This window comes from Sminthopsis crassicaudata, chromosome 1 (genome assembly GCF_048593235.1).
Source record: "Sminthopsis crassicaudata isolate SCR6 chromosome 1, ASM4859323v1, whole genome shotgun sequence".
In the NCBI taxonomy this organism is placed as follows: domain Eukaryota; kingdom Metazoa; phylum Chordata; class Mammalia; order Dasyuromorphia; family Dasyuridae; genus Sminthopsis; species Sminthopsis crassicaudata.
This window is the reverse complement of record NC_133617.1, coordinates 85,414,649-85,428,629: the sequence shown is the minus strand read 5'-3', so window position 1 is coordinate 85,428,629 and position 13,981 is coordinate 85,414,649. Positions and strand designations below refer to the sequence as shown.

The following is a 13,981-nucleotide window of genomic DNA, read 5'->3' as shown; positions in this document are numbered from 1 at the left end:
TCAAATCTATGGTCCCCTTCCTAGAATTATGTCTCTAAATTCACAGAATATATAGAATTGTATAAGAAATAAATTATACTGAAATACAATTATAAAAATATATTAAAAAACAGACCACAAGTGAAGAACTCCTAATGTAAAAGGTGATATTTGAGTTAAGCTTTGAAGACAATTGGGGATTCTAGCAGCATATATAAAAACAAAAGCATTCTAGGCCTGTGAAGAAAGATAAGATATGCACCAACACATGTGAAGAATAGAAGAAGGCCAATTTGTGCTCTAATGTATGTAAAGGGAATAACATCAAATACAGATAGGAAGGAAGGTAGGGTCCACATGGTGAAGGGTTTTATGTGCCAGTCTGTATTTGGTCCTAGAAGTAAATGAATTCCTAGAGCAGGGGGTTCTCAAACTACGGCCCCAGGCCAAATGCAGCCCGCTGAGGACGTTTATGCAGCCTGCCAGGTTATGGCAAATGGGCTGAAAGGCAGAAACAGAGTGTGAGCTTTTGTTTTTAAAATAGTCCGGCCCTCCAACAGTCTGAGGGACAGTGAACTGGCCCCCTATTTAAAAAGTATGAGGACCACTGCCCTAGAGTTTATTAAGTAGGGAGACAGCCAGAACCCTACTGTTCTACCTACCAGTAGATAGGGAGTGAAACGCAATGACCCAAGACAGGAAATGTGGAGATGAGTGAAAGGATAGAGAGGATCTTTGCTGCACATTGAGGAACACAAGTAAATGATGCAGGAAAGGCTCAAAAGACAGGTTGAACCCAGATTACAAAGAGCAGTCAAAAGAATATCGAACTCTCAGCAAGATGATTTCAGAGAGGCCTGGAGAGACTTACATGAACTGATGCTGAGTGAAACGGGCAGAACCAGGAGATCATTGTACTCAGCAACAGCAAGATTATAGGACGATCAATTCTGATGGATGTTGCTCTCTTCAACAATGAGATGACTGATGCCAGTTCCAATGACTCTTGTGATGATGAGAACTATTTACACCCAGAGAGAGGACTGTGGGAACTGAGTATGGATCACAACATAGCATTTTCACTCTTTTTATTGTGGTTTGCTTGAACTTAATTTTTTCTCATTTTTTTTTTCCTTTTTGATCTTATTTTTCTTGTGCGTCAAGATAATTGCATAAATATATATGCCTATATTGTATTTAACATACCCTTTTACCATGTTTAACATATATTGGATTACTTGCCATTTAGGGGAGGTAGTTGGGGAAAGGGGAAGAAAAACTAGAATACAAGATTTTTCAAGGGTCAATGTTAAAAAAATCATCCTTGCATATTATTTTTCTGTAAGAAATGACCAACAGGATGATTTCAGAAAGGCCTGGAGAGACTTACATGGAGTGATGCTGAGTGAAATGATCAGGACCAGGAGATCATTATATATTTCAACAACAATACTGTATGATGATCAATTCTGATAGACAAGGCCCTCTCCAACAATGAGATGAACCAAATCAGTTCCAATAGAGCAGTAATGAACTGAACCAGCTACACCCAGCGAAAGAACTCTGGGAGATGACTATGAACCCTAGATAGAATTCCTAAACCCTCTATTTTTGTCCTCCTGCATTTTTGATTTCCTTCATAGGCTAATTGTACACAGTTTCAAAGTCTGATTCTTTTTGTTCAACAAAACAACTGTTTGGACATCTATACATATATTGTATTTAATTTATACTTTAACATATTTAACATGTATTGGTCAACCTGCCATCTGGGGGCGGGGGAAGGAGGGGAAAAATTGTAACAAAAGGTTTGGCAATTGTCAGTTTGTGAAATTGTCCATGCATATATCTGGTAAATAAAAACTATAAAAAAATTATTTTTTAATCACCCTTGCTTATGTTTTGAAAATAAAAAACTTCAATAATTTTTTTAAAGAAAGAAAGCCTATACAATAAATACTACACATTTTAATTAAATTTTAAAAAAATTTTTAAATATATCATTCTTCAGGGGACATGGAAAACACATAAGACTTTTTATTTTAAATGTAGAACATTTTAAATGTCATAGATATAACAATATATTGGGGAAATCAAATCTAGTTTTCATATGTAGAAAGCCATCAGAGTTGTAATTAAGGAGTAATAAAGACCTACCTTACTACAGTGATCTTAGTGAAAATGTGCAAAAGATCAATTTAACTAAACTTGACAAACCTCTGTGAAGCATCATGTGACAAGTACTGGGGGTTAAAAAGACAAAAATAAAATATACCCTAACATCAAGGAGTTTCTATTATACTGGTAGATTACAGTATATACAATGATAAAGTAGAGAAATATTCACACACACACACACACACACACACACACACACACACATAACATAAAGTAAATTCAAGATAGAGATGGCACTAAAAACAAGGGAAGGGCAGAGATAAAGGAAGGTCTTACATTATATAAGAAGTAGTTAGTTCCTGACCTCTGCTTTGAAGAAGGCTAGGGATTATACCAAGATAAGATCAAAATGGGTCCACGATTTAGGCATAAAGAATGAGATAATAAATAGATTAGAAGAGCAGAGAATAGTCTACCTCTCAGACCTGTGGAGGAGGAAGGAATTTATGACCAGAGGAGAACTAGAGATCATTATTGATCACAAAATAGAAGATTTTGATTACATCAAACTAAAAAGTTTCTGTACAAACAATACTAATGCAAACAAAATTAAAAGGGAAGTAACAAATTGGGAAAATATTTTTAAAGTTAAAGGTTCTGACAAAGGTCTCATTTCCAAAATATATAGAGAACTGACCCTAATTTATAAGAAATCAAACCATTCTCCAATTGATAAATGGTCAAAGGATATGAACAGACAGTTCTCAGATGATGAAATTGAAATTATCTCCACTCATATGAAAGAGTGTTCCAAATCACTACTGATCAGAGAAATGCAAATTAAGACAACTCTGAGATACCACTACACACCTGTCAGATTAGCTAAGATGACAGGAACAAATAATGATGAATGTTGGAGGGCATGTGGGGAAACTGGGACACTGATGCATTGTTGGTGGAGTTGTGAAAGAATCCAGCCATTCTGGAGAGCAATTTGGAACTATGCCCAAAAAGTTATCAAACTATGCATACCCTTTGAACCAGCAGTGCTGTTATTGGGATTATATCCCAAAGAAATACTAAAGAAGGGAAAGGGACCTGTATGTGCCAAAATGTTTGTGGCAGCCCTTTTCATAGTGGCTAGAAACTGGAAGATGAATGGATGTCCATCAATTGGAGAATGGTTGGGTAAATTATGGTAAATGAAGGTTATGGAATATTATTGCTCTGTAAGAAATGACCAACAGGAGGAATACAGAGAGGCCTGGAGAGACTTACATCAACTGATGCTGAGTGAAATGAGCAGAACCAGGAGATCACTATACACTTCAATACTGTATGAGGATGTATTCTGATGGAAGTGGATATCTTCAACCTAAAGAAGATCCAACTCACTTCCAGCTGATCAATGATGGACAGAAACAACAACACCCAGAGAAGGAACACTGGGAAGCGAATGTAAATTGTTAGCACTACTGTCTATCTACCCAGGTTACTTATACCTTCGGAAGCTAATACTTAATGTGCAACAAGAAAATGGTATTTACACACATATATTGTATCTAGGTTATATTGTAACACATGTAAAATTTATGGGATTGCCTGTCATCGGGGGGAGGGAGTGAAAGGAGGGGGGGGGGATAATTTGGAAAAATGAATACAAGGGATAATGTTATTAAAAAAATTACTCATGCATATATACTGTGGGGGAAAAAATCTAAATAAATAAATAATAAATTTAAAAAAAAAAAAAGAAGAAGAAGAAGAAGGCTAGGGATTATAAGAGATGGAATTGAAGGACTGTATTATAGACAAGGGAGACCACACAAACAAAAACATAGAGATAAGAGATGAAATATCACACACAGGGTACATCATTGACGGGACCAGAGGGTACATTAGGGAGAGTAAAAGGAAATAAGACTAGAAATTTAAGCAGGATGTCGGTTTTAGATTGTTTTAATTGCTAAGCTGAGGATTTCATTTCTTATCCTACAGGATAAAAGAAAACTACTGAAAATTTCTAAGTGAGGCAAAGCTAGAGGACCTGACAATTGATATATGTGTAGAGTTATGGCATATAAAAAGATCATAACCAAAGTTTTAAATATAGATGACTAAGGGATATCTCTAAAGAAAGAGGGGGAGGAAGGGGGGAAAAGATTTGAGGCACATTCAATAAGCTAGTTTTGGTTCACATTGAGTTTGAGGTCACAGTAGAAAAAACAGGTAGATACAAAGGATTATAAGTTTGACACGCAGCATAAAGTAAGAAAAAGGCTCCATTCCATGTACCCATGGTTCCATACATGCTATTTCTGTGTGTTTTTACATCAGGATTGTCAAGAGAACAGAGAAAAAAGTAGAAAATATAAGAATCAGAACAGAGTCATCATAGATTATAAAACTATAGTTATGTTAAATGATATACTACAAGTTTATAAAATACTCCCTTTTTAAATCTTGTGAATCGTAGATTACACAAAAAAAGAGTACTTGTTGAAAACCACTATCAAACCACCTCTCTCCAGCACCTACTATGCTACCAAAGAGATAATAAAAGAGCCTTCTAAATGAGAAGATCAAAGGAATATTATGCTAGATAGGTCTTCCTGAAGAGCCCACTGGCATTTCACAGTCAACATGTGAAAAACAAAACTGTTATTTTCTCCTTTAATACACAGACTCTGTAGGCATATTACTTTGTTTTATCTTTAAAACAATCCGGTGAGGTAAATACATCAGTACTGGAAAGATCTACAATTTTGGTCAGCCTGGGTACTCCCCTTTCCTTGATGCAGGTTGCAATCTCTCTATAACTTAGTGGATGTTCTCTGCTGTGGTAGAAAAATTCATCACCTTGCAATTAGTGTGATGTTGAGCCTCTCCAAGTGGAGCTAGGCTGGTTCTTGAAACAACTGGGATACAATCAGAATCTTGGACTCAAAGCCTCTGAGAATTCAAAAAAACTTACTCTACACTCTACATTGTGATGAGGTATAAGAATAGAACTTTACTGGAAAGTGAAGCAAAAAGGACAGAAAATATGAATCCCATTTTAAAAGAGAAACTAGAAACTTGGAAAGGTTTGCAGTGGTCCTCAGACTTTTTAAATAGGGGGCCAGTTCACTGTACCAAACTGTTGGAGGGCCGGACTGTAGTAAAAACAAAAGCTCACACTCTGTCTCTGCCCCTCAGCCCATTTGCCATAATCCAGTGGGCCACATAAACTTCCTCAGCGGGCGCATCCTACAGCGGGCCATAGTTTGAGAACACCTGGTTTAAGGACTTTCCCAAGATCTGATAACTATAAGGAATTCAAACCAGAGTTTCTAATTTCAACTAGTCTTTCACCACTACATTTTTACATGTAATAAAAGAACTAGAAAGGCTCTCCAAGTTTTCGACTTGATCACATTATTGCATAAAATTCTAATATTTAAGTAACTGAAAATATTAATTATAAAGTTATGTATATAATAACTGAAAAATACTTCTTAGCCGCTGTGCACTAAAGAAATTAAATGCACACAGATGAGAAAATACAAAACAAGCTTATTCTAGCAGTGTCTGTTTTTTCATCTACAAAATGGAAACAGTAACACCTGCATTCCCTTCCTCATAGTTATGTTATATAGAAAACATTTAAAATACTACAAAAATGTAAGGTTACCATGAAATAAAAATAATCCTAAGTAACAAGATTACAATACAAAAATAATAATAGCCCAATTTTATAAATGAGGAAATTTTATAAAGGTCATAAAGAATTAAATTACTTTGTCTGAAGTCAAGCTAGTTACTATCAGAATGGTGAGAAGAGAACGTTCTAGACCTCTTGACTTCTGTCCTTTCCCGAACAGTTCCAAATAAAGCAACTACCATTAACCTGAAAACCTTTAAGGACTTTCCTATTGGTTCAACATTATTAAATCGCCCAAGTTCTTCTACTTTCAACCTAACTACCTTTGCATCATTAATTAATTTGACCTCACAGAGTCAACATAATACAATAACATTTTACATGAAAACAAAAATGACATCTCTTCAATATAAACAAGACAGAGTTGTCATTTTGGTTAATCTCTCTGGGACAAAGTCACAACTGTGGATGCTCTAGTTAACAGATATGCTTTATTATTATGGCATGTGAAATTTATTTTCTTATGGGGAAAAAAGTTTGTTAAGTAAGAAGAAGAAATTTACAGGAAAAGATACTAGAATTGAAAAGGCTCTGGGTTCAAATATAGCACTGCCACTTATCATCTGAATGGCCTCAGGCAAATCATTGAATTAATTGATTGAAATATCATCTTAAATACTAAAGAAGGGAAAGAGACCTGTATGTGCCAAAATGTTTGTGGCAGCTCTTTTTGTAGTGGCTATAAACTGGAAGATGAATGGATGTCCATCAATTGGAGAATGGTTGGGTAAATTATGGTATATGAAGGTTATGGAATATTATTGCTCTGTAAGAAATGACCAGCAGGAGGAATACAGAGAGGCTTGGAGAGACTTACATCAACTGATGCTGAGTGAAATGAGCAGAACCAAAAGATCACTGTACACTTCAATGCTGTATGAAGATGTCTTCTGATAGAAGTGGAAATCTTCAACATAAAGAAGATCCAACTCACTTCCAGTTGATCAATGATGGACAGAAACAACTACACTCAGAGAAGGAACACTGGGAAGTGAATGTAAATTGTTAGCACTACTGTCTATCTACCCAAGTTACTTATACCTTCGGAATCTAATACTTAATGTGCAACAAGAAAATGGGATATACACCCATATATTGTATCTAGGTTATATTGTAACACATGTAAAATGTATGGGATTGCCTGTCATTGGGGGGAGAGAGTGGAGGGAGGGGGGAATAATTTGGAAAAATGAATACAAGGGATAATATTATTTTAAAAAATTACTCATGCATATATACTGTGAAAAAAAATTCTAAATAAAAAATAAAGAAAGAAATAAAGAAAGAAATAAAGAAATATCATCTTAATTTCCTATTCTGTAAAATAAGTGATTGGCCCAGGTCTAAAGCCCTTTCTACCTCTAAATCTGAGCCTAAATTCAAGATAAGGATGATAAATCTTTATATACTTATTACCAGTAAGATCATCAAATTTAATGACAAGTCCCTTCCAACTCAGATTTTTTAAGAGGTAGTAATGAGAGAAACTGGTACAATGGAAATTATTGCCCTTAGGAAGAGAAGGGAAAGAAAGAAGGGAAAGTGGTTAGAAGATTAGAATAGAGAGATACCTGGATTTAAGCTTGACTAGCATTTATTGATTTGTGAAAGCTTAGGAAGTCATTAAACCTCTCCAATTCTCTAAAACAATAACAATACCTATCTTCTATACTTCACAGAGTAGTTAGGTGGCTCATATGATATAATGCATATAAAGCACTCTATAACTATACAAGATTATTGATTGTAGGTTGTACTTCTTGATTCCAGGACTCTCAGCTTTTAATAATACTTACACATATATAACAAAATACATACATAATACTTATACATAGATAATTTTAAAAAGGAAGAAAAGTGAGAGGAAAGAAAAAGACAAAGAGAAAGGGATAGAGATAGAGAAGAGAGGAGGAGAAAGAGAAGAGATGAATGGAAAGGAAGAAAGAAAGAAAAGTAAAAAAATAATCATTATCATTATGGAAGCATCTTTTTTTTCACACAACTAGTTGGTTGAAAAATCTAATTTAATCAAGTCTAAGTGTTTGGCAACTACCAGAACTGAGATGATGAGGCTCTTCAAACTTTAAAAAAAAAAAAAGTGAGTATCACAGAAATAAATCTTACTAGGATAACTTAATTCAAATTGAGATTTAGAATTTATTTACTTTCCTCTCTGGTACTTCTGGGAGATATCATAAAAACATATTTTCAAAACTGAGGTATGAAAAGAGACTCGGCACTAAGGAGAGACAACAGCAAGGAGTCAAGTATAACTTCCTAAAAACTCCTTTAAGGAAAGAAAATGATTTGGAAAACAGAGAAAGATACACATATGGCCAGAGCTAAATAAAGAACTGACTTTTCTTTTTAGCACTCACTAAAGTAAAAATTAGGATCACAGTTTAACAACTGAAAGGGACTTTAGAAGCCACAAAATTCAGATGTTTTACAAATGAAAAAACTGAATGTGAAGTCACATAGCTGCTAAATGTCTAAAGCAGAACATGAACTTCTATCTATGGGATCACCTAGCTGCCTTACTACAAAGTGTCTAGTTTTAAACCATGTGCCAATTCTGGATGAAATACCTATAAAATTAACTAATATTCTATCTGTAATATTAAATGAACATGAAAAGAATCCACAGATCAAAGAATGTCACCACACTGCTTCAAATTAAAAATCAGAATTTTCCTTCTGGCAATAACTAATTATTGTTCATGGGTAAATTAAAATGATAAAAATGAGAAGGACCTTCTACTTGGAAGAACTAAAGAAAGGGCAGTAATAGCCAAAAACAGCAAACTCTAGAAGAAGCTACTGAAGGAGAGAATATCACTTGATAGCTTCCTCTGGCAGGGAAAAAAAAGACTCCAAATATTCAAGATTGTAGATGTCTAGGAATTTCCCTAGATGTTATAAACAGAGGACAGTTGTTCAATAATAATAATAATAGTAATAGTAGTAATAAAGCCTGCATTTATATAACACTTAACATGTTCCAGGTACTGTGCTAAGTGTTTTCCAAAAAAAAATTCATCCCCTTTTGCCCAGTATTTGCCACTTCTCCCAAGTTCTCTGTTCCTACTAATGGCATGACTATACTCTTAGTCACCTAAACTGAAAATGTCAAAACCATCTTTAATTCTTCTCTCTTCCTCCTTTCCTAATATTCAAATCATCATCTTGTCCTATTTTATTTGGTCCCTGAGCTTCCAAAATCATACCTATCTTTCCATATATCACCTCCCTCTTGTAATATTTTAATACTTATCTAATTTGTCATCTACCTATAATCTCTCCTCTCTTCAATCTATTCTTTCATTCAGTTGCCTATATAATTTCCTTAATGTATCACTCAGGTCATACCAGTGCCTGGCAAATATAGACACTATATAAATGTTTATTCACTTCTTTTTATTTTTCAGTACCACAATTGTTCCCTATCACTTCCTCCAAAAGAGATATAAATGCCTTTTATATATTTACTTATAATGAGCACCCTGAATCACAAATATAGGTAGCTGAGCATAGCCTGCTGGATTGTATTTATTTACTTCCCAGAACAATTCCTGAGCTGAGGCAGAGAAATGGCCAGCCTTTTATCTGTGTTGGAATTCTCCAGGTGTTAGTTTGCTTTAAAGAGAAAAATGAATTTTTCATAAAATTTACTCACCCTGATCAGACAAAAAGTCCAACATAGTCTGTAAAAGGAAAGACAAATGTCTCACTGAGAGTGCAGGATTCCCCATTCTTCTGGAAGCATACACTAATTCATGAAGCAAACGCATCTGCACTGCTGCCCATCCTCTATGAGTTCCTGCAAGGGAAAGACCAGAAACATTTTTAAGTGTTCAAAAAATGTTAAGTTGCCTTTAAAGAAATGTATAATGATGAACATGTAGAAACTTGGTTATTTAAAAAGAAATTGCTTTGACTCTCATAGCATCATAGCATTTACAACTAGAAAAATTCTCAAATATCAACAGATTCAAGCCCTTCATTTTATAGATACAAAGAGTCATGTAACTGAGTCTGAATTCAAAACCAATGTCCAAAATAGATGTCATTACTTTTTTTCCCAAATCCATTCTTCTTTGAGTTCCCTTTTTTCCCCCAAAGGTATCACCATCCCATTCCCAAGCTCACAACTTCACTATTAAGTCTTCATTCCTCACTCTACCTCACACAACCAATCAGTTGTCAATTTTGTCCTTCCTACTTCTACAACTCCAAATCTAACACACTTTCTACTACACTGTATTCCCCTTATCAAAAATAAAGAAAAATCATGTATTATAGACATACACACCAAATAGAAAAGAATATTGAAATTCAGCATGTTATCAAAGTCTTTAACTACTTTGTCCAATACTATCAACCAGAAGAACACTTGACTTGGACTCAGAAGATCTGACCCAAGTCCTGGACCTCTGAACAAGTCCTTTTGGGAACTCCAGCTCTACCATCTGTACAATGAAATTAAAACCTTCCTGATAGCTATATAAAATATAAGATACAACTGGACACAATTTGAGAAAAGCCATTTTGCAACTGAATTACTAGGAGAAGTTTGAGACAAAAAAATAATCATCAACTCTTTCACCATTAGGGATAGAAAGATCTAATTTGTAAAAATGCAAGGATTTACTCCCAGAACTTGTGATATCTTAAGAGGTCTTTATTAACCCCACACTGACTTCAATACTTTATGAATCTATGATTTCATCAACATGAATATCCTCTCCAACAAAGAAATTTTTAATCCCTCTGATATAATCATATCCTATCTTGTATGACACTTATTTTTTATGTATTGTGAGATGCTTGAGGTTAAGAACTATGGTATTGTTCATGCATTTAGATTCTAAATCCCTAAAAATGGCTTTTCCAGTAAGTCATAATGCCTACTAGTATCTTAAGAATTCTTTAAAATACAAAAACAGTAACACAGTACCTTTAACATAGCAGTTGAAGGTAAGAGAAAAAAAAAAGTCTTCTAAAATTATCTGTCAGTAGAAGCAGAAGCACCAAAAAGCAAAGCAATGAATTTTCTTTAGAGGTTTAATAAATGTCGTATCTAATTTAGTCATGAATTCAAGAAGATCCAATTAGACTAACTTCAATGCTATCCTATTAAGTCTATTTTCTAATTTTCAAATTGGACCAAATATGGAATTACTGAATTAAAAAAAAAATACAAAAACAACTAATGATCTAGCTAAGAGAGGATTAACAACAAGTAAGCCTGGGTTTATGGCACTGCTGAACATTAATATTGGCTAAGCCATAACTTGTGTAATTCAAATTATCTTTCCTATAAAATACAAAGACTTTTGCTGTTAAGACAGATCTGCAACTACAACTAGAAAAAGTGTATAAGCCCAATAAACTACTAAGGTGATAATTTTTTCAAGCACAACATTCTTAATGCTTAAAAGTAAGCTTCCCATTTTTAGGATTTATTGCGGCCACTATTTTGGCCATTAGCAAATCTATTTGGTTTGTAAAGCTCCCCTTTTTAACTGTTCATAGAAAAGATGTAATCCCTCATAGACAGAAAAGACAGAACACAAAGAATAACCAAAAAGTCATGCACTCTCAACATTAATAAAATAATAATAGCATGAATATGTGCACTTTTACAATTATTATCTCATTTGATCCTTCATGATCACCATGGGAGAGAGGTGCTATTATTATGTCCATTTTATGGCTGAAGAAACTGAGGCAAGCAGAGGTTAAGTTGCTTGGCCCAAGATCACATAGTGTTGAAGTAAAGTCCTATGTCTGGCATCTGGGTCTGAGCTCTATCCTTTGTGTTAGCCATCTGTCTCATAAATTTTCCCTTAAGATGGAGAACACACAGAATTCTGAAGAAAATACATAAATGTTCCCATCTATAAAGGAACTTGTCATCAATGAAAAGGTTCATTTTAAGCAATTGTTGAATCTTAAGCAAAAGCTTAATCTTAAAAAAGACTGATGAGAGAAGAGGAGCATGGCCTATTGGAAAGGAGCTAGCCTTAGAAGCGGGAAGACCTGGATCAAATCCAGAATATCACACATCCTAGCCACATGGCCCTCAGCAAGCCACTTAAGCAACTCAGGATCCCAAGCTACTCTAAATATAAACTGAATTGAGGAAAAGTTCCAATGGGCTTGGTGGATGAAGCTCTCCACCAGGAGCTCTTTTACAATGATTAAAAGCACAAGTCTAAACTTTTTTTTTTAATCTTCAAAAGTACCATTTCAATTCATGAGAGTTAACTTACCTTTCTCCCCAAGTACAAGTCAATAACATTCCAATTACTCTTTATTTTTATATAATAAAATATTTTGAATTCTTTATTGTTACAAACCACTTTTACATCCATTATCTTATTTGATTCTCTCAACATCTTGGTGAGGTGATATGGATAAGGCAAAAACTGTCTTTGCTAATAAATTGGCACATAGAGAATTCAATGAACTTTTTGAAAAATGTACCACTAGCAAATGGCAGAGCTAGGACCAGAACCCAGGACTTCTGACTCAAATTCAGGCCCCTTTCTACCACACATTGTAAAGTACTAAGGTTTGGCACAGAATAATTTGGGGAGTTGAAATCTTGTATAAATGATTAGCATTGTCATCTGTGATGCTATGTGCTGTCCTCATTTCCTCCCCACCTGTGTCACATAATTCAGAAGTGAGTGATATTTGTATGAAAGGTAACTATGACAAGGAGAGGGAAAAAAAGAAACAAGAGGGAAAAAAAAAAAAAAAAGTCACAAAGTGGATCTATGGAAAGACAATACCTCCATGTCAAGTAGAAGTACCAGGTCTCTACTAGGATAAAGCAGCTGTTCTGGTCATAAAAAAAATTTTTGTGTGTTTATGTTTAAAAGCATTTGCAATTCAAGTGTCCATTTACCTGCTGGCACCAATGCATACTGACCATCCAATCCCCACACCTACCAAAAACTTCCTTAACAAGCCTGTAACAAAATCAAAAGTTCCAGGAAGAATTCCTCCTCTGCTACTTTATAATTCCAGTCAATAAACAAATAGGTTTTTTTTCCCTTCTGGAAATATTACGCTGTATTATAAAATCCTGCAAAAAGTTTTCCTCTAACTAGATACTCCAAAGGGTCAGCAGTAAATGTGCTGACAGCAGACAACAGAAGCGTTTAGGGTCTTACTGTCTTCAGCTTATTAATGTATTGGGTATGTCTAAAGCAAAAAGAACATTTGCTGGTATCAGAGAAGCTTATGAGGACAGGGCTAGATAAATCTTTCTTGGTCATTATTTATTTCCCTGTCATACTTCAATTGCTAAAATAAAATGCTGCAGCACCCATACATTTATGAGGTCTGTACAGTTTACAGGTTTTGTTCTAGTTTGATCATTTCACTCTCTTAGAATGCAGATCTACAACTACATCAAGGAAGGTGTTAAAATCTGCACTGTGATAACAGCAACTATGAGGTTGGGAGTTTAGAGAATATGTCATTCTGGCAAAAAATTCCACATGTGTGTAAGTAAAGGACACTTGAGCTATCCAAAATAACTGGATTCAGTTCTTTCCAAAAAGTTAAAAGTAAAGAAATAAAAGGGCACAGAACTGTGAAAGTAGAGTTGCTTGGCTTTTTTTCCTTCAGGAAAGAAGTCTGCTACTAAAGGAAGTTCAGTGTAAAAACCCTACCTGTAATAAAAATATTCACTTTTTCTGATAACAAAAACTAGAAATAGGGTAGATGGCCATGGACAGAGGAAGGAATCCTGAGCAAACTGCTGTATAAGAATGTGATAGACTTTGATTTTACCATAAGATAAAGCAGATAGGTAGAATTCAAAGAAATACCAAAATATTCATAAAAAGGGACATATAGTATAGCCAGAAGAACAATATACGTAATAAGATAGGCAAAAGAAGCACTAAAATTAAAATGAATGATAAAGAATTATGAAATCAATCAAAACTCCAAAGACAAGATGAGGAAACAAACCTTCTTCCTTTCAGTAAAGAAATGGGAAATTTGGTATACACCATCCGACTTGGTCAGTCTGCTTTCTGCTAAGAGTTTTTCTCTGAATGGCAAGTAATCTGTATCATTTTTTTTGCTATCTTGGGGAGGAAGAAAGTAAAGTAGGGAGGGAGAAAAATTTGGAACACAAACTCCTACAAAAACGATTGT

General features: G+C 34.6%; 1 protein-coding gene across 2 annotated transcripts in view; it reads right to left on the bottom strand.

Annotated features, from left to right (window-relative positions):
- The window catches only part of TRAPPC9 (trafficking protein particle complex subunit 9), a 968,086-nt gene that overhangs the window by 868,347 nt on the left and 85,758 nt on the right, over positions 1 to 13,981 (bottom strand). For both annotated transcript variants that reach the window (XM_074264738.1, XM_074264741.1), the window contains one exon: positions 9,477 to 9,620. In XM_074264738.1, the coding sequence (XP_074120839.1) occupies positions 9,477 to 9,620 (144 nt within the window). The remainder of the gene's footprint in view (positions 1 to 9,476; positions 9,621 to 13,981) is intronic.